This window comes from Lycium ferocissimum, chromosome 5, assembly GCF_029784015.1.
Source record: "Lycium ferocissimum isolate CSIRO_LF1 chromosome 5, AGI_CSIRO_Lferr_CH_V1, whole genome shotgun sequence".
Taxonomy (NCBI): domain Eukaryota; kingdom Viridiplantae; phylum Streptophyta; class Magnoliopsida; order Solanales; family Solanaceae; genus Lycium; species Lycium ferocissimum.
The window spans coordinates 11,850,888-11,873,268 of NC_081346.1; the positions used below are offsets into that span (position 1 = coordinate 11,850,888).

At 28.6% G+C, this 22,381-nt stretch overlaps 1 protein-coding gene across 1 annotated transcript; it reads right to left on the minus strand.

Moving 5' to 3' along the window:
• Positions 1-1,068: 1,068 nt before the first annotated feature.
• Positions 1,069-21,247, minus strand: LOC132057557 (cytochrome P450 71A3-like). Its single transcript, XM_059450192.1, has 3 exons — positions 20,627-21,247; positions 2,393-2,562; positions 1,069-1,078 (listed from the first exon to the last, which is right to left on the minus strand). Exons 1-3 carry the CDS (start codon positions 21,245-21,247, stop codon positions 1,069-1,071), a joined length of 801 nt encoding a protein of 266 aa, XP_059306175.1.
• Positions 21,248-22,381: the final 1,134 nt, after the last annotated feature.

Below are 22,381 nucleotides of genomic sequence, written 5' to 3' on the forward strand. Positions count from 1 at the left end.
TATAATACAAACTAATAATGTCCAAAAGGGTGGGCCCCATACTAAACGACACCAAGCAATATAAAAGATAAAAATAAAAAAAGAAGAAACTATATAAAGCATGGGTTTAGACCCATGTTTCATCGTCCGTTGTCCCTTTAAAAAAAAAAAGGAAGAAAAAAAAGTGGAACTGACCACATCCAAACTCACGGGAAAAAAAAAGTGGACCCCATATTAACAGAATCAAGCAATATTAAAAAAAAAAATGTGAATCCCATATTAATAAAACAAACAATGTTAAAAAACAAATGCTTAGAAAATCAAACAATTAAATCAATAATAATGGACTTTTTAGAATAAGGAAAAAATTAATTTCTACTTTGTTTCATTTTAAACATGTAAAATTAATTTATTAATTTGAATTAGAATTATCTAAATCAAAATTTGATAAAAAATAATAAGTATTTTACACCGTTAAATTAATCGAATTAAAATTGAAAGTATCAACTCATATTCAAAATATTGCTATTGTTTTATACGAAAGAGAGGAAAATAGTTTCTTTTTAAACAAGTCTTCTCTTTTAAAAGGTATTAATAAATTTTCGTAGCAAACACGAATAAAATAAAGTTTTAGATACAGAGCACAAACTACAATGTTAAATTAATCGTATTTTGAACATATATATATATATATATATATATATATATATATATATATATATATATATATATATATATATATATATATATATATATATATCATTATCTAAACACAACTACATATACATAGATACATTATAATCCGAAGTGTTGGGCCCGTGCACAGCACGGGCATAGGCCATCTAGTTATATTATATTTCGTGATTATGATCAAATAGATCACTCAACTTTTTTCGTTTCAGAGCTTCAACATATCTAATAAAAAATCTTCATGATTTCGACAAGTTTCATAAAACATTTATATAGTGATATCGACCACTTAAAGAATTTCTGTGGTGATGATTGATGAGGGGTTTGATATAGACTCCTACCTTGTTTATTAATAAGCAAAAAAAACAAAAAAAAGGAGGAGGGGCACAATGAACCAAATTAAACCTCCCTGGAAAAACAGAATAATCTTATCATTAAATATGCACAGCACATTACGCAAAATCCCGGTAAGATTTGCTCCAATAATTTGCTAAATGTGCTAAGCATCCCAAAACAGATTACTCGTTGTACAAATTTAAACCAACAAAGAAATTAGTAAGGAAGCAAGAAGATATACAAACAGAAATAAACAGAGCATCAGCCTTATCAAGAATGGGTAGCAACTAACGCTAATTTATCACTTCATCACAAGAGAATAGAAACTGAAAGCCTGCTTGGGTAGATTAATAGCGTCAAAAGCCATGGGATCTTGTTACCTCATGGTTCCATTTGACAAGAATATCGTTAACATTAACAGTGTTAGATAATAACGATCGCATCCCAAACCTTTGAGAGAAACCTATGATTAAATGACCCTTAGCATTTATTACTCATTTCAAATCATTTTTTCAACTCCAATATAATTATACAACATTTAATAGGGATATTGTGGTAAAACACATATCTTAATCATTATTTCTTAAACAGCGTAAAAAGTTAAAATGTGACAAATAAAAGTGAACCGAGGAGGTAGTCATTAGCGCAAGCTTTCCACGTTATCCACGGAAAGTTTGAAAAGTGACATTCACTTTTCTCGTCTTCCCCATTTATGTGCATTTTATTTATTAAGAAAATTGAAAAGTCATTTCATTAGTATTCCTCGTGTTTCTTCGAATAAACAAGTTACTCCAACCTTACTGATCCCACTGTATCGATGCCAAGTTTCAGGTCTGCCCCACGAATACTTTATTTTTAAAAATAATAAAATTGTACGATGAACTTTTTTGTTACCATATTATATTATATTTGTGATTATGATCAAATATGTCACTCAATTTTTATCGGAAAAGGGCCAAATATACCCCAGTGCTATGAGAAACGGGTCAAATATATCCCTCGTTATACTTTGGGGATTATGATCAAATATGTCACTCATTTTTTATCAGAAAAGGGCCAAATATACCCCTGTAGTATGAGAAACGGGTCAAATATACCCCTCGTTATACTTTGGGGCCATACTCCTGCTGTTATACTTTAGGGCCAAATGTACCCTTCATTCGTTAAAGTTGTCCAACTTGGACATCGAATCCTACGTGACTGCCACACATTTGATGAGGTGGATGTCATATGGCATGCCACCTCAACACCCCTAACCTATTTTACCCTTCCCCTTCTTCCACTATTAAACTTTTCTTCCCCTCCACACCACTGCTACCGTCACCTCATCATATTTATTAACAAACATCACGAATTCCAACCTCAAGAACAGATTCCAGATGTATACCTTTTTGTGCCGACTGTATCAATTTTATCAATAAAGACAATTGAAGGTGAGAGATCATCAGCAACTCTGAAGAGCTCCCTGACCAGTTTAGGCCCATCTCCCAAATATTTCTGGATCAGTTCACTTCCCACAACACGTAAAAAAGTTGCTGAAGTGGAGTTTGCAACCGCCTGAACAAAATGGTTTAAATAAAGCTTTTGAGTATTATCTTATTATCGGCTAGAGAGACACTATGTTCTGCAAGTAGATGAAAAGCACTCAATAACTAGTTGATTAGTACTGTCTGCACATGAACACATAAGGACAAACAAATCACATACTAGTGAAGATACATTTTAGCACAAAATGTTACTGTAAAGTGCCCAAACCACCTTACTAAATTCGAACTTGGCTACAAGTACATAATCCTGCCACCCTAGGCAGTGCTCTCTCTTAAGCTTGAAGCTTTAAGAGGTTGGCGGGATTAGAGATTTCGGGGACAAACTTATGTACGTGGTGGCGGTGATGGTAGCAATGGTGGGGAGGGGAAGGAAATTTTAGTGATGGAAGAAGAGGAAAGGTAAAATGGGTTAGGGGTGTTGAGGTGGCATGCCACGTGGCATCCACCTCATCAAATGTGTGGCAGCCACGTAGGATCCGATGTCCAACTTGGACAACTTTAACGGATGAAGAGTATATTTGATCCTAAAGTATAACAGTAGGGGTATAATTGGCCTCAAAGTATAACGAGGGGTATATTTGACCCTTTTCTCATAGTACAGGGGTATATTTGGCCCTTTTCCGATTTTTTATTGTTTTAGAGCTTCAACATATCTAATAAAAAATCTTTATGATTTCGACAAGTGTCATAAAACATTTATGTAGTGATATTGACCCCTTAAAGAACTACCGTGGTGATGACAGATGAGGGGTTTGATATAGACTCCTACCTTGTTTATTAATAGGCAAAAAAAAAAAAAAAAAAAAAAAAAGACAAGGAGGAGCAAAAAGAACCAAATTAAACCTCCCTTGAAAAACAGAATAATCTTATCATTAAATATGCATAGCACATTACGCAAAATCCTCGTAAGATTTGCTCCACAAATTTGATAAATGTGCTAATTATCCCAAAACAGATTATTCGTTGTAAAAATTTAAATCAGCAAAGAAATTAATAAGGAAGCAAGAAGATATACAACAGAAATAAACAAAGCATAAGCCTTGTCAAGAATAGGCAGCAATTAACGCCAATTTATCACTTCCTTACAAGAGAATAGAAACCGAAAGCCTACTTGGGTACATTAATAGCGTCATAAGCCATGGGATCTTTTACCTCATGGCTTCATTTGAGAAGAATATCCTTAACATTAACAGTGTCTGATAATAACGATCGCATCCCAAACCTTTGAGAGAAACCTATGATTAAATGACCTCTATGATTCCTTAAAATGCCCTTGGCACAAATCAAGTTATTGCCTTGTTTGCTATCGTCAGTTTTAAGCTTGACCCAACCAAACGTCAGCTTAATCCAACAAACATGAATACAAATGATCTTAGCCTTTAGAGCCATTAAACTGTCACAAATCACTGGCCAAGGAACATGCCCCTCAAAGGACACATTATGTTTAAATGAGACAGAAATGGAATTGAACTCTAGCGTAGGAAATATTAATACCTCTATATCTTGATGCGACTCTTATCAAGATTTAATTTGGAAGTTTGACACCACATGATAAGTTGGCGAACTAAATGACTTTAAAAAGCCCTAGTTTATGAGAGGCGTACAAAAGCCCATGCCCACATTTCAGGCTACAAATTTTTTATCTCATAACCGAAAAAATATTTCATTAAATTAGCTTTAAATTTTTAAATTTTCCCTCTCTTCAGAAGATTTTATCTTGTTTCTCAAATCTCTCTAGCAGTATACATGAACACTCTATATTACAGACAGATTATTATTGAGTTTTTCATGAATTTCATTGTTGAATTGGAATATTAATTGATTTTTCTCGATCAATACGTTGAAGAATTAAAGCTTGGTTTGACTTTTTTCGATTTATCGATTGGGTGATATTGGGTTTTGCTGGGAACATCTTAAGGAGCTTGAATATCTTTTCTGAAAGTGTATGGAAACGATTTGAGGTGGACTTAAGCTGACTCTCATTTTGAAAACTCGAGGTTGAAGATGACTCCATCTGTATATCCTCCATGGTCCTCAGTATATTAATGTATGCCACACTGTATATCGGTTTATCTATTGTATATCATATATATCTCTATATATCCATGAAATCTGTGTTTAATATACAATGATATACATGACAGACAACGTGATCTACACATGTAACGATGACGTCCATGAAAATTTGTGTGTGATATACACCAATAAACATGATATGCACATGTCGCAAGTGCATTTTTTTTAATCTGATCTTACACTTGAAATAAGTTCAAGTCATTTATAATCTTCCTCAAATTTTGCATATAGTCTTGTCCAAGTATGTCCAACCAATTTCAACGACATCCGCTCACACCTGTTCAATCCAATAAAAGAAGAATGATGAAAGTTGAAATTTGATTTTTTTAAATATTTTAACAAGGTTTCTCTTGCGTCTGAACTATATATTTAACCCAAATTATCGCAACTTTTAGATGAGTTAAATTTGTACGTGTCAAGATACATTAGCTCATATTTTCATGGACTAGCTTTTTCACCCACTGTATAGAATTCAATGTCTCGGAAGGACATTATACTCTAGTACACCAAAAGTGGAAAGATCTACATCTAAAAGTATACGAAAATATCCGTAGATATTACTCCTTCCATTTGAATTTGTTTATCATAATTTTGACTTGGCACGAAGTTTAAGAAGTAAAGAAAACTTTTGAATATTGTGGTCTTAAACTAAAGATATGTAGAATGTACCAAAATGACATTTAATATTGTGGTCTTTAACATGCCATGTGGAAAGTTGCAAAAAGAGAAAAGAAACATTCATTTTGAATCGGACTAATAAGGAGATTAAGACAAACGAATTGAAATGGAGGTAGTAGCTGATTATTTTGCCTTTCCTTTAAAAAAGGAATTTATCTTCTATTCAATTACATTAAGTTTTACTCATTAGAACAAGCTTTCCACGTTATCCACGGAAAGTTTGAAAATTCACATTCACTTTTCTCATTTTCCCCTACTAGTATACGTACCCGCGCGATGCGCGGTGAATATTAACTATTTAATTTTATACTCAATCTTTTTATATATATTTAAGTCTTATTCCTCAATATTTCTACATTAAAGTTTTCTATGTTTTTATTCCTTGTTTATCGTTGTAGGCATTATATTTATTACTTGGTATCATTACATTGCCAAGACTTAAAATTCTTTTGTTGTTCAGTATTTCGTATTTTTAAATTTATCTGTTATAGTTTCAGTTACGTGATTTTATCTATAATATAACTTTTCTAATGATAATTCAATTTTCTTTTTTTATCTCATAGTCAAATAAATCTTATCCAAAAAATTAAGCATTTTGAATATCAAGAAAATACATGTAACATGAAATAAATTACATTCATATAATACTTGTGACTATACCAATCTGATTTAAATATTAAAAAAATAAAAAAATAAAACCTTCCATGTCACTGTTAACTGGTTGACAAAGCTTAAAGTTAATATTTATTGCACACAATGGGCAAGTTATTTTAGTTTTCAACAATTATTATAATGTAGATAATATTGTTTTTTACTCTTGGAATTTAATTTGTGTCTAGACTTTTATTCCATTGCCCATAATTCAGTCATTGTTTAAATTTATCTATCAAACTTTCTTGGTATTATTGTTTTAAAAAAATTAACTCAAGTATAAACTTTAACACTATAAATCTATTCTGTTTTTTTTTTGTATTATTATTTTATTTTATGTTTTACATTCTGTTTTCTAAAATAATATTCTAATTAGTTCTTCTCATTTAGCATTTTACCTATAATCCAAATTTATCATTTTGTATTTTAAATTTCAAATTTTATTTAGTCAAACTAATATCATATTTAAAACTAAACTATGACTTGAAGTCAAACAAAGTATGCATTTGAATTTCGTTTTTCAAGCTTGTCTGCTTCCATGTCATTTTGTCTGTGAGACTACTGAATCTGATCTATAAGACTAATAGAGATCAAGTGTGAAAATACATTTAAATGTTTTTTTTTTTTTTTTTTTTTTTTTTTTTTTTTTGTGAAAAGAATCCTTAACATATTAATGAACTTCAAGATATATTTTATAACTCAATAGAAGTTCATGCATGAAGCTTGTACTGGAAAAAAAAAATCTTAATACTATATCTTCATAAGATTAAGTATAATAGAACACAATATGCAGAAAGTTCATACACTAAACCTAGAATTAGATAGAGGTATGATGTTCTCGTGATCCTACTGACATAGAACAAAAAATTGTATTAACGAAGAAAACATATGGATATATAGAAGAGTTCATGTATTTAAACAAAAAATGAAATCGAGCAAGGAACAAAACTAATAAAAATAACCTACATGAAGAGAATTAAATTACCTTTAGAAAAGTTGATACATCATCCGTGCTTCAATGACTGGTAAAATTTATTCTTAAGGAACACAATGAAACAACATAACCACAGATGTTATTAAAGATATTTCATTCAGATGGGTCATTTTTTCTTGAAAGCGACTTTGTCTATGATTAAAGCAAGAATCACTGATCACATAATTTTGTTTTCGTTGAACAGACACAGACTAAATCTTTTGAGAGTGAATCTATAATTAAAAAAAATTAAATTACCTCTATCAGACTGATTTGTGCGATAATGGGTAATGGTATAATTATAAACTTTAAATATATATAGGCAGGACATTATGGGAGTTTTCTTAATTCAAAAGTTTGACCACATGGTTAATAAAAATTGAAGTACTCAAATTTTCCATTCGAAAGAGCCCACGTATGGAAGGGAATCATAGGAATTAAACTTTGTTAGGAAATTACGATTCTTCAGGGAAAATTTAGGAAAAAATTGTTTAGATAGAAATAGTAGACTATTTATAAGCTAAAATAAGGAAGTGATCAATTTGGATTGGTATAATTTTATTCCCTCGTTATTTTGTTACCTAAAAGAATTAGTTCTTTACAAAAATTACCATATAAGGGTTATATCATTTCAATTCCTATACTTTTATCTTTCAATTAAAATATTAAACCAAGATACACATAGGACTTGGTCGTTTCAAATTTAAATAATGAATGTACGTTTAGGTTTTCTTCTTTCACTTTTAATTTGAATTAATTGTGATAATTGCTTAATATCACATTTATCTTAGCAATATGTAATCCGTATGCAGTTCAATTGCTAAATATGGATTAGTACCATTAGCTTTAAAGTCAAAATTTAAACTATTATTTTCAGTTAAAAAATTAATGTATAATAATTATTAACAAATGACAATCCTTCACACTATATATATATATATATATATATATATATATATATATATATATATAGATAGATAGATAGATAGATATAGATTATATCATGTAGTATTATATCTTACCATTTAACGGACTATTTTTTACTATAAATTAGATCCAAAAATATTAATTAATTATATTTCTCTAATCAAGTACACTAAATTAGGTGAGTTCATTTAATAATGTCAATTAATTTCTTTTTTAAATTGATACAAATAGAATTTGTTGCCAAGTGGCTTGTTCATATTACGCCACTTAGCTTAATATTAAGCTAGACTACCCTCCTTTTATTATAATATAGATATAGACATAGATTATTATTATTATTAGTAGTAGTAGTAGATTATTAAATTAGGTAATATTTTGAACTACAGTTAATAACTTCTTTAATAATTAATGCAAATAGAATTTGTTGTCAAGTGGCTTGTTCATATTACGCCACTTAGCTTAATATTAAGCTAGACTACTCTCCTTTTATATAGATATAGATATAGATTATTAATATTAGTAGTAGATTATTAGTATTAGTAGTAGATTATTAAATTAGGTAATATTTTGAACTACAATTAATAGTTTCTTTTATAATTAATGCAAATAGAATTTGTTGCCAAGTGGCTTGTTCATATTACGCCACTTGGCTTAATATTAATAGCCTGTTTGGCCAAGCTTATTTTTCCCCCAAAAGTACTTATTTTTTCAATAAGTGCTTATTTTAAAAAAAGTGAGGTGTTTGGCCAAGTTTTTGGAAGAAAATAAGTGCTTTTGGGGAGTAGCAGAAGCAGTTTTTCAGAAGCTAAAAAAAATAGCTTTTACCCAAAAGCACTTTTTTGAAAAGTACTTTTGAGAAAAATACACATAAAAGCACTTTTTAAAAGCTTGGCCAAACACTAATTACTGCTCAAAAGTACTTTTTAAATTAATTGGCCAAACACAAACTGCTTTTAGCCAAAAATACTTTTTTGAAAAGTACTTTTGAAAAAAGTACTTTTTAAAATAAAAAAACTATTTTTTAGAAAAACTTGTAAAACAAGTTATAAGTTAGACTACTCTCCTTATATATATATATATATATATATATATATATATATATATATATATATATATATAGATTATTATTATTATTAATATCCTAGTATTCCTTATAAAACAATATTTGTGTAAATATTCTAATTTCAATTCCTTATAGGGAATAAAATTGTAAGAGTACTTTTGTCATATAATATTATTTCTCATATGGTAATATTTGAATTGAAAATATTATAATGTCCCTATACGGAAAACTATTATATGAATATTCTTTTTAATTTATATGATGCTATTCCTTATATGGTAATATTTGACTTGCAATTAACAATTTTTTTTTTAAATTAACATAAATATTAAATAGAATTTGTTGCTAAGTGGCTTGTTCATATTACGCCACTTGGCTTAATATCAAGCTAGTCTACTCTTCTTTTATATATATATATATATATATATATATATATATATATATATATATATATATATATATATATATATATATATATATATATATATATATATATATATATTTTAATTTATATGATGTTATTCCTTATATGGTAATATTTGACTTGCAATTAATTTTTTTTAAAATTAAGATAATTATTAAATAGAATTTGTTGCCAAGTGGCTTGTTCATATTACGCCACTTGACTTAATATTAAGCTAGACTACTCTCCTTTTATATAGATATAGATATAGATTATTAGTATTAGTGGTAGATTATAAAATTAGGTAATATTTTGAACTACAATTAATAACATCTTTTATAATTAATGCAAATAGAATTTGTTGCCAAGTGGCTTGTGCATATTACGCCACTTGGCTTAATATTAAGCTAGACTACTCTCCTTATATATATATACTAGTATTCGTACCCGCGCGATACGCGGACTGTATCAAACGAAATTAATCATAGAAAATTATTATCTTATTTGTTTGACATATTTATAATTATTTAATTTGTGAAATATTAAAAATGACTACTGATTAACATCACGAGTAATGTAAAACTTAAATAAAAATTTACTGAAAATTAGTTGATGCTAAAATAATATTAAATTATAGTTTTACTTATTTGAGCACATTGAATTATATTAATTTAACAAATATTTAATTAGCATCTTGTGATGATTAACCTTATATCATTACACAATCCTGATCATCATCTCTAACATATAAAAAATCATATCACTACAAAAGAAAAAGTTTATTTGGCATAACTATTATTTAAGGTATTTACATCTAAATGTGGTTTGGAAAGAAAAGAATTTATGAATGTTGTGTTTTAAATTTACCCACATGATATTTTCTTTTTGTATTTTTAAATTTTTTTAATTTGGTACTTGGATTCTTTTATATTCAATATTTTAAATTTTAAATCTTCCGTTACGTAGTCTCTTATCTATAATTTATTTTTTTATAATATAATTTCAAATATTCTTATTTTAACTTCTAATAAGTCTTATACTCTGGGAGGTTACCTTTTAAAAGTAAGACAAACATTTTGAGTTAGAGTATGAGCAATAACCCATTCTAGCTCTTCTATTTTTCTTTATCACTAATATATGTACCCGTCCGATGCACGGACAATATTAAGAAAATATTATTTTTAATTATTTCAAATTTTGATTTACTAATATTAGATTATATTGCCTTAAAATTTTCAAAACTATTATTTTGTTACTCAATGAAAATTACCCCCAACCCCCAAATAACCAAATCTATATGAAAGTATTTCATTGTTCAGAACTCTTCAATTTCTTAAATTATGAATAATATTTTGTGTATTATCCAATTACTTCATTATATTCTTAAAATTAATTCCAAGTATAAATATACCCCCCCCCCCACCCTCTATGTACATTTTAGTATAAATATACCCCCCCCCCACCCCACCCTCTATGTACATTCTTTCTCTCGTATTATATTCAATATTTTAAATCTTCTCGTTAGGAAGTCTTATTTATAATTTATTTTTTTATAATATAATTTCAAATATTTTTATTTTAAATTCTAATAAGTCTTATACTCTGGGAGGTTACCTTTTAAAAGTAAGACAAATATTTTGAGTTAGAGTATTAGCAATAACCCATTCTAGCTCTTATATTTTTCTTTACCACTAATATATCACTTAAATATTATTTCTAATTATTTCAGTTTTTGATTTACTCATATTAGATCATATTGCCTGACAAATTTCAAAACTATTATTTTGTTACTCAGTGAAAATTACCCCTGACCCCCAAATAACAAAATCTATATGAAAATATTTCATTGTTCACAACTCTTCAATTTCTTAAATTATGAATAATATTTTGTGTATTATCCAATTACTTCATTATATTCTTAAAATTAATTCCAAGTACAAATATACCCCCCCCCCCCTCTCTGTACATTCTTTCTCTCGTATTTAATTAGTTTTTTACGTATTATATTCAATATTTTATATTTTAAATCTTCCGTTATGTAGTCTTAGCTATAATTTTTTTTTTTTTTATATATATAATGTAATTCCAAATATTCTTATTTTAAATTCTAATAAGTCTTATATTTTGGGAGGTTACCTTTTAAAAGTAAGACAAACGTTTTGAGTTAGAGTATGAGCAATAACCCATTCTAGCTCTTCTATTTTTCTTTATCACTAATATACCACTAAAAATATTATTATTTCTAGTTATTTCAAATTTTGGAGATACAACTTTCAAATTAGAAAAATAAGTATGTTGAAAAAGATTTTCTTTTGAAAACAAAACAGCCATAAGGATGAAAAGAAATGGGTAGGTGTTCATGGGTCAGTTTGGGTCGGTTTTGGGTTAAAGCCAAAACCAAACCAATATAATCGGTTTTTAAAATTATTAAGACCAAACCAAATCAAATATAATACATATCCATCGGTTTAGTTGTGGTCGGTTTGGGTCGATTTTTCATTTTTTGGGTCTGTTTGGGTATTTCTCTCTTTCATGATATTTTTCCTACAATTAGGAGAGAATTTTCTATCATTTTCCAACTTATAATCCGCTATTACCCTTTAATTGCGGTAGCTATAGTTTCTTGCATTATGGAAAAAATGTCTTAGGATTTATGATTTCAATTAAGTGAATAAAATTTATAATAAATACAAAAAATAAATCTAGGTAACTCTGATATAGTTATTTTCTTGAATAAATGAGTTTGAGTGTATGGATTTCTTTTTTAAAATCGGTTTAAGGTATAAAGTTCATTAGCCTATTAGAGATAAATAAATAAAAAATCTTAAAAAGTTTATAAATTATTCAAAAGTATTTATAAAAATCAATATATTGTATATATATATAAATATAAAATTATGTATAAAATTTGTCGGTTTGGTTTTTCTTTTGTTTGCTTTTAGTATAACCAAAATCAAACCAAATATTATCGGTTTTTAAAAATTCAAAACCAAACCAAACCTAACCTAAGTAAATATCGGTTTATTTTTGATTTTTTATTTGGATAGGTTTTTAACCAAACCGTGAACACCCCTAGAAATGGGATTAGTCAGTTAGACATGTTATCTTTTATTATATTTATCCAAACCAACCTTAGTAATTAAAAATTATCTGATTCATTTGCACCTTAGAAAGAAGGACTCCTTCCAATAACTGACCAACATTATAAATGATATCAAATTAAAAGGAATGTCTTTCTAAGTTGTCGTACCTTATTTGATGATTCTCTGTGTATAATATGTATCTTCATCTGCATAAAAGAGGAATGGTAATAAATATAATCTTTTATCTGCGTACAATTAAAATGAAGAGTAGAAGCACAATAATATAAGTTGATGATTTCAAATAATTTAATTTGCGAACATGAAAATGTTGAACTTACCTTAATCAGAATATCAATGTTGCAATCTCTATTTCAACCCTTCGACACCAAATCTAGTGATTATTGTGATTGTCGCATTACTTGTTTGAAGTTGTCCTGTAGTGCATTAATATCTTATTCAATTCTGCCATCTGCAATTCTATACATACGTAAAATATTTGATTTTTCTTGCTTGGTAACATACATATGCACTATGAAGCAAGAAGTATATACCTAAAATCTAAAATCGAAATGACACAAATACCCTTAGGTTGAAATTTAATCACCAAAAACAGGCATGTCGATTCAAGCATTATATTCGTTCTTCTAATATATATATATATATATATAGTCTCCTGGTGCTGCTTACATCAAACATAGAAACATATGGAGCATGTATATATAGAAGAATTCTTCTACTTTAATAAAAATGGAATCGAGAAGGAAAAAACGTATCAAAAATAATATACATGAATGAATTTAAATTACCTCAAAAAAACTCATACATCATACGTGCATCACTGGCCAGTAGAACTTACTATTAAGGATCACAATAACAACATAATCTTTATGTTTTCTTGAAAGACTAAGCAAGAAATGATACATAGAATAAATATTTGAGACAGAATTTATGTAAAGAAAGAAATTAAATTACCTCTACAAAGTACAAAGTGATATGTGGCTGTGGAAATAGCTGATAGAGCTTAATGTAAAAACATAAATATAGCAAAGAATAAAATGTTTGAGTTCATGTAGAACTTTTCAATCGTGAGGTCTCAGTTCCTTTAGTTTTTAAACGAAAATTATTGATATCATGCATGATATACTTATCCTATTATTTCTCATTCAAAAAAGATTTCTATCTTTTATCTAGCTTGAAGCTCAACAAACATTTAAATGTAAATACTTATCCTGTCTCTAATTAATTAAAAAAGAATGTAAATATTGATAGAGAAACAATTTAAAATACTATTGATCATCCGTTGACTTCAATCTTTTTAGATAAATGTCATTAGATTCAAAATATACGATATAGATAAAGCTTGTTTATTATTTAAAAAACCTTTATATTGATTGCAAATTCAATTTTATTACATAGCCAATTAAAGTTTGTGTTAAAATTGCCAAGTGACTTGTTATTAGCTTGCCGCTTGGCTTAACCACATTGTTTATACCTCTCCTATTATATATATATATAGATATGTGAAAAATATTTATCGTTTAATTTTAATTTCAATTCAAATTTTTACCTCAATTGAAGAATCTTTATCTTTCATTTCAATTCAAGTTCACTTATAAGAAATTAAAATTGGATATTTCAATTTAAATTTAAAACTTCAAAATGTACAGTTCGTTGAATAAAAGCACGTAATGGAATTTTATATAATTGATTTTAAAACTTTAATACGTCATTTATTATATAAATGAACATAATTTAAAAATAGGTTTAAAAGAATTTAAAAATAAGATAATAAATCTGGTTGAATAATTTGTAGTTATCTATAAAGGGTCCATCTTCATATGAGTCTCGGATTACTTTGAAAGAATTAACTACAATTCAAATTCATCACTAATCAACTTTAGGTGATGTGTTTTTAGTTTGACATATCTTTTCTTGAAATTAAATTTAATATTATTACATAACTTATTTGATTGTCTTAAAATTGCCAAGTGGCTTGTTATTAGCTTGCCACTTGACTTAAACACATTGCTTATACCTCTCCTTTTCTTTATATATAGATATAGATATAGATATATATATATATATATATATATATATATATATATATATATATATATATATATATATATATATATATATATATATATTTAGTAGTAGTAGTAGATTATTAAATTAGGTAATATTTTGAACTACAATTAATAACTTCTTTTATAATTAATGCAAATAGAATTTGTTGCCAAGTGACTTGTTTATATTACACCACTTGGCTTAATATTAAGCTATACTACTCGCCTTTTATATATATATATAGATATAGATTATTAGTATTAGTAGTAGATTATAAAATTAGGTAATATTTTGAACTATAATTAATAACTTCTTTTATAATTAATGCAAATAGAATTTGTTGCCAAGTGGCTTGTTCATATTACACCACTTGGTTTAATATTAAGCTAGACTACTCTCCTTATATATATATATATATATATATATATATATGTATATATATATATATATATATATATATATATATATATATGTATATATATAGATTATTAGTATTAGTAGTAGATTATTAAATTAGGTAATATTTTGAACTATAATTAATAACTTCTTTTATAATTAATGCAAATAGAATTTGTTGTCAAGTGGCTTGCTCATATTACGGCATTTGGCTTAATATTAAGCTAGACTACTCTCCTTTTACATATATATATATATATATATATATATATATATATATATATATATATAGATATAGATATAGATTATTAGTAGAGTAGTAGATTATTAAATTAGGTAATATTTTGAACTACAATTAATAACTTCTTTTATAATTAATGCAAATAGAATTTGTTGCCAAGTGGCTTGTTCATATTACGCCACTTGGCTTAATATTAAGTTAGACTACTCTTCTTTTATATATATATATATATATATAGATATAGATTATTAAATTAGGTAATATTTTGAACTACAATTAATAACTTCTTTTATAATTAATGTAAATAGAATTTGTTGCCAAGTAGCTTGTTCATATTACGCCACTTAGCTTAATATTAAGCTAGACTACTCTCCTTTTATATATATATATTGATTTATGTGCATTATTAAGAAAATTGAAAAGTCATTTCATTAGTATTCCTCGTTTTCTTCCAATAAACAAGTTACTCCAACTTTATTGATCCCACTGTATAGATGCCAAGTTTCAAGCCTGCCCCACGAATACTTTGTTTTTAAAAATAATAAAGTTGTGCGATGAAATTTTTTGTCACCATATTATATTATATTTCGTGAATAATTTAAAAGGAGAGTAGTCTAGCTTAACTATTTCGTTGGACTACCAACGAAATATAGTTAAAAAAATTATTATATTTTCCTATTTCATTTTTGTATAAAAGAAATAAAAAAAAATTATTTCGCTTACACAAAAAACGAAATTAAAAAAAAAATTGTTTCGTTTATACAAAAATGAATAGGGAAATATAATACTTTTTTTTTAATTTGATTGCATTTCGTGAAATGGTTAACGAAATATCATTCAATTTTTTTTTATTTGATAACAGCATTAACAAAAACGAAATTAAAAAAAAAATAAATATTTTTGTCCTATTTCGTTGGTAGTCCAACAAAATAGGACAAAAATATTTTTTTTTTTAATTTCGTTTTTGTTAATGCTGTTATCAAATAAAAAAAAAATTGAATGATATTTCGTTAACCATTTCACGAAATGCAATCAAATTAAAAAAAATTATTATATTTTCCTATTTCATTTTTGTATAAACAAAATAAAAAAAATTATTTCGTTTACCCAAAAAACGAATTTAAAAAAAAAAAAAATTGTTTCGATTATACAAAAATGAAATAGGGAAATATAATATTTTTTTTTAATTTGATTGCATTTCGTGAAATGCTTAACGAAATAGCATTAAATTTTTTTTTTAATTTGATAACAGCATTAACAAAATACAAAAAAAAATATATTATTTTCCTATTTCGTTTTTATATAAACGAAATACAAAAAAAAATAATTATATTTTCCTATTTCGTTTTTATATAAACGAAATAAAAAAAAATATTTCGTTTATACAAAAAACGAAATTAAAAAAATTAAAAATTTTGTCCTATTTCGTTGGACTACCAACGAAATAGGACAAAAATATATTTTTTTTTAATTTCGTTTTTGTTAGCCAAATTGTTAGCCAAATAAAAAAAAAAAATTTAATGCTATTTCGTTAAGCATTTCCCGAAATGCAACCAAATTAAAAAAAATTATTATATTTCCCTATTTCATTTTTGTATAAACGAAATAAAAAAAATTATTTCGTTTACACAAAAAAACGAAATAAAAAAAAAATTGTTTCATTTATACAAAAATGAAATAGGGAAATATATATATATTTTTTAATTTGGTTCCATTTCGTGAAATGCTTAACGAAATAGCATTAAATTTTTTTTTCTTTTATTTGGCTAGCAAAAACGAAATTAAAAAAAAATATATTTTTATCCTATTTCGTTGGACTGCCAACGAAATAGGCCAAAAATATTTTTATTTTTACTTTCGTTTTTTGTATAAACGAAATTAAAAATAAAATAAAATTTAATGCTATTTCGTTGGACTACCAACGAAATGCACCAAAATTAAAAAATAAAATAAAAATTGATTGAAATAATTCGGGGATGAACAGTAAGGTGTGGGTATTTCGTTGGATAACCAACGAAATACCCATTTTGGTCTAAAAAAAAAAAGGCATACCATTTTTGTGTAATGGCCGTAAAAATAAGCCATTTTGGCTCCGGACTCGAGAATAATGGGTAGAAGGTTACAAATGTAACAAAAGAATATTGGTCACATTATGGTCACTAAGAACGTGAGAAATTAAGAGACTGTTTCTGCCTTATTATGCCTCCAACGGAAAATGAGTTACTGCCACTTAACAACAAATAAGAAATGCACCATTATGGATACTTTAATATGAGGCAAAGAACAAACAAAACTATTGCCACTCTGAATTGGATAATGAATCAAGTGAAAGACACTTTAATACAATTTATTTTAATATTAAAATGCTTAATTTGACCATCACCTTCTAAAACTCAAGTCATTATTAATGCTTGGGAAATTGGAAGAGACCCACTTTTGTGGGATGATCCAGAAGACTATTTGCCAGAGAGGTTCTTAAACAGTAATATTGATATCAAAGGATTAAATTTTGAGTTGATTCCCTTCGTAGCTGGCAGAAGGGGCTGCCCCGGAAGTGTTTTTTCTATTGTGGTAATTGAGCTTGCATTAGCAAGGCTTGTTCACAAGTTCAATTTCGCATTACCAGATGGGATAGCACCGACGGATTTGGACATGACTGAGTGCACTGGCCTCACTATTCATAGGAAATCACCTTTGCTAGCAGTAGCTACTTCATGCTCCAGTTAGTTTTTGCTACAAAGTTACTACTAATTTCATGATGTGGATTAAATAAGTGTACTGATCTACTACCTTTCTGGGTGTCGTGTATATCTCTTTTATGTTCTTGTATGCAAGATTTCTTCTTTTTAACTTGTTCCGCAGATAATATAAAAAGCCAATGCAAGGACCAAAAGATGTGTTACTTTTTTGCTATACTAATAAGCGATCTTGCCGTTTGATAATTAACTATCCAACTAAAGCTTTTCCAGATTTAGTTGGGACATAACTGATTGCGAAAGAAGAGGAATAAGAAGCCTGCTATTTTGACGTGATTTTTCTGTTCCTCGACAAACTGTAATATAATTGAAGTGTGGGATTAATATTACAGAGTCCATAGAGGTTGAAATAACTATTTTCACTTCATGAGTCCAAGGAGCAATTGTGGGGTCCATCCCATTTGAAGAAGAAAAAGTCAAGAGAAGAAAAATTGACGTGCTAAAAATACTTGGCTTACAGAGGTTCCTGGCGAGCAAAACAAAATTTGTGGTAGATAAATTTCTATTTACTTTTTCATTTGAAAATTTTAAAAAATAAACCGTCCAACACAACGGCACCCTTGTATTTCCAGTAGACAGCTGTATAGCCAACACAACACAATACATTGCCCCCGTAAATAAAAGAAAAACAAAATAAAAATATGGTGAGAGGCAGTAAATTAAAATGAGAAAATTTAAAAAATTGGGAGAGGCATTACTGTAGTGAATGTGATTTTATGGCATTACTGAAGTGAATGTGAGTTTATGTCAAATACATAAATTACAGATAATACAAAGGTCTATATGATACATATGGTGACCAAGATTGAGAAGCAAAGGTCTATATAATACAAACAATGATACTTATGGATGAGAAGTTGCCTGAAATCTAAGCTAGTAACAGGTAACTTAGCCTCCAATTTTAACTAGAAAAAAGAAGTAAATATAAATTGAAGCAGAGTGTAGATATTAAAAACCTGATTGATCGTCACAATGAAAGGATTCAATATTATTACAGAAGCCAAAGGACCTTTGTTATGGACAAATTACAAATGCCTAGTATTAGAATAAAGACATAATACATAAACAGACCCTGAAATTTGGCCTCAATAACGATAAGTATGCCCTCCAACTTTGGGTGTGCACAAGTAGGCGCCTCAATTTGTATAAAGTTGAACACATAAACGCAAATGCTGACGTGACACATAAATTTTGGAGGTGTCTAGATGAGTAAGTTGGAGTGTTCAACTGATAAAATGGAGACAAATTGAGGTGCCTACTTGTGCACACCTAAAGTTGGAGGGCATACTTACCAGCTGAGGCTAAGTTTGAGGGCCTATTTATGTATTATGCCTAGAATAAATATGACAAAACGAATTTCTATGCGTAAATTTTTGTTTGGCTTCAGGATTTATGTTTTTGCCGTCATATGTGTTGAAAAAATATTATATCTCAAAAAGAATAAGAATCATTTCATTAATCTCCTTATTGTCTACATTCAATTTGGTCAAATAATTATGTTGCCCACCGTCTCTCTATTCAATTTGGCCAAATAAATTGTCTTTATTGTCAATTCCCTTTATGGCTTTTACTCCACTTAAATTTTTGGAACGTTGGCAGCAACAAAAGGATTTAGACATTAGTGTTCATCTTCCTATATATATGAACTTGTGATACAGTGAAAAAACTAAGAAGAAAATTCCTTTTTCTTCTCATTTTCGTTTGCTGGGTTATCCATCTTTGTGAAATCTTTGTTAGTTTCTGGCTCATAGTTTTGTACTAGAAGAGCTTGTTGAATTCTGTGGATTACACTCATATCGGGTGAAATATCCTTAAGGACAGTGTCTTAATTAGCATGCCTCAAGCTTTCAAGAATTTCCAGCAAGGTTTCGTGATCAAGTATTTGCCGACAAGGTTCGTGATCAAGTATTTTCCGTAAGATTTCCAATAATATGTACGTCTATGAAGCTAGCCATCTTGGGATTTTTTGCGGATCAGGTATTACTGTATAGCAGGGGAGTGCCCTGCCTGATCCTTTTGGTGCAGAACTTGTCTAGCTAGGTTGGAGGTTTGGTTTTATGGCCCCTCTTGGGGTGTGTTCGGTTAGTCAAAATTTTTAGAAAATAAATTCCTTAAAAATGAGAAAAATAGACAAAATAAGTTTCATAAGTGATTTCACATTCATTTTGTCCTCCCGCCAACATACTTCATCTTCAACCGCACCCCCATAGCCCCCATCCCCTCACCCCAATGCCCCTACAACCCCGCCTCTCACAGTATTTATCTAGATTATATATAAATTGTTTTAGAATAATATATTTTGCTTACGTACTGAACACAAGAAAATAAGTAAAAAAATTATTTTTTTTGAAAAAACATTTTTCAAGAAAAAAAGTTACGTGAACATAGTTTCCTTCATACTGAACACACGCTTAGTATGTAATTTACTTATTGTGATTATATACAAGGTAGGGTCACAGGCTCAAGATAGATTGATTAAAAAAAAAATGAGAACAAGCAGAGAAACGAGAAAAGAATACCAGGGAAGCTCCATTTTGTTTTGGCATTAGGAGTATTGAGAAGAAATCGAGAATCAGGCTCCATCCCAATTTATGTAACATTATTGTTTTTTTTAGATTCAAACTATGTGAAATTTGACCAATAATTTGAAATGTGTTTTTTCATCATATTAACATGGGAAGCATTGCATCTTATAGTACTGATCAGCTTTCGTATTGTTTTTTAATATCAAAATTTTATTTTTAAAATATTAAGTTGAACTAGGGTAGCCTTAGCATCTATTCCACTTTCCCCTTTATTGTATGTCCTCCTTATGGCCACTCTGCTGATTATGTTATTAGTCATACAACTTAAAAAATATCTCAAATCTATCACTGAATTCGAAGAATCACACCCTTTCCTGATCTTATCAATCATGTTTGATGTTTCTTCTTCTCTCACATGACGATAAGATTGAACTCTTTTGTTGCTGAGAAGGTGAAGCACGATAACGCTTCTAATTTGCCTCCAGTATTCACCATAGGGACTAAAGGTCACGTCTTTGGAGCCATAAATGAGTCCATCAGCAATGCTTGATTTAGGCATGTTTGACCAGACGAGATCGTGAGTTTTCATGATATCACGAGAAGCTTCAACAGAAGAAGCAACGAGAACTGGCTTACTGCCCAAGTGAAGTAGCGTAACTGGACCATGTTTTTCAGATAGTTTATGGAGAGAACGGTGAGGATGCGACCCAAGTTGGTGCAAATTTCCTGTGATTGGGAGCTTTCTTGGAGATGGTGGTAACTTCTTTTGGGTGTTTGAAGTAGTAGAGAACCACTTGTGAAGAAAGAAAATGAAAACAAGCAGAGGAACAAGGACAGAATACCAGGGAAGCTCCATTTCTGCCCCAACTGAGTATTGTGAAGAAATCTAGAATTGGGTATATGATATTTGGAGAGAGAAATATCTCTGACGTATATAGCAACCTTAAAACAAACGTAATTAAAGTATCTTGTTTGGGTTTCAAATTTCTCAAATAAATTTTGTGGTTAAAGTTCGATTGTGTTATCCTTTTTGTCATGCAATGCATATAATTGTGGTTGATCGTAGATTCGTAACACATCCTTTAGTTTGCTTGGTGAAGCTTTTCCGAATTTGCACGGACGCACGAAACTTAGCTTACTTAGCTTCAGCAATTTCTTAACTTTCACTTTTACCGAATTACACGTACTATATATGTAATTAATTTCATTCCTAGGGATAAGAAAAATGAATAATATCCCAATACATTTTTTTTTTTGGGCTAAACAATACATTCATTTCATATGATTATTCTTTTGAATAGTTCTAAACAGTTCACAAATGTAATTAAGTACAATACTGTTTTGTTTTTGTGATATTCTGTTTCATTGAGGCACAGTGTTCTTTCGTTTTCGACTACATGTATAAAGCAAGTAGGCTTTGTTTGAGTTGTTATTCCCAGTTTTTGCACGGATTGTCCTTCAAACGCACCGGACTTTAATTTTTCTCCCTTCTACGTATTTAATGAAAATATCCAGAACTGCTTCGCTCGGCATAATTTATGTAATATTTTTATCTTTGGAAACTGAACTTTTGCCTCCCTCAACAATAATTATGTAGGAATTAAGTTATGCGGCATAAGTTTTATAGTATTTTTTCAAATTATGTTGAGTGTTGAAAGTTTTGGCTTGTCGGGCATAGTTTGTGTGGATGCTATGATATATATGCCTCCGAAGTTAAATGTAAAGAATGTCGAGCAAAAACTAAAATTATGTTGTTCTTCAGATTATGTTGAGTGTTGAAAGTTTTGGCTTGTCCGGCATAATTTGTGTGGATATTATGATACATATTCCGAAGTTAAACGTAAAATATGCCGAGCGAAATCTAAATTATGCCGCGCCAAAAATGCTGAAGGGAAAAAATTAGAAACCACAAATTTGAGGGGCAAAAATAAAAAACCACCCGAAATAGGGGCATTTGTGCAAATGACCATTCTTCTTCTTCTTTTTTCCA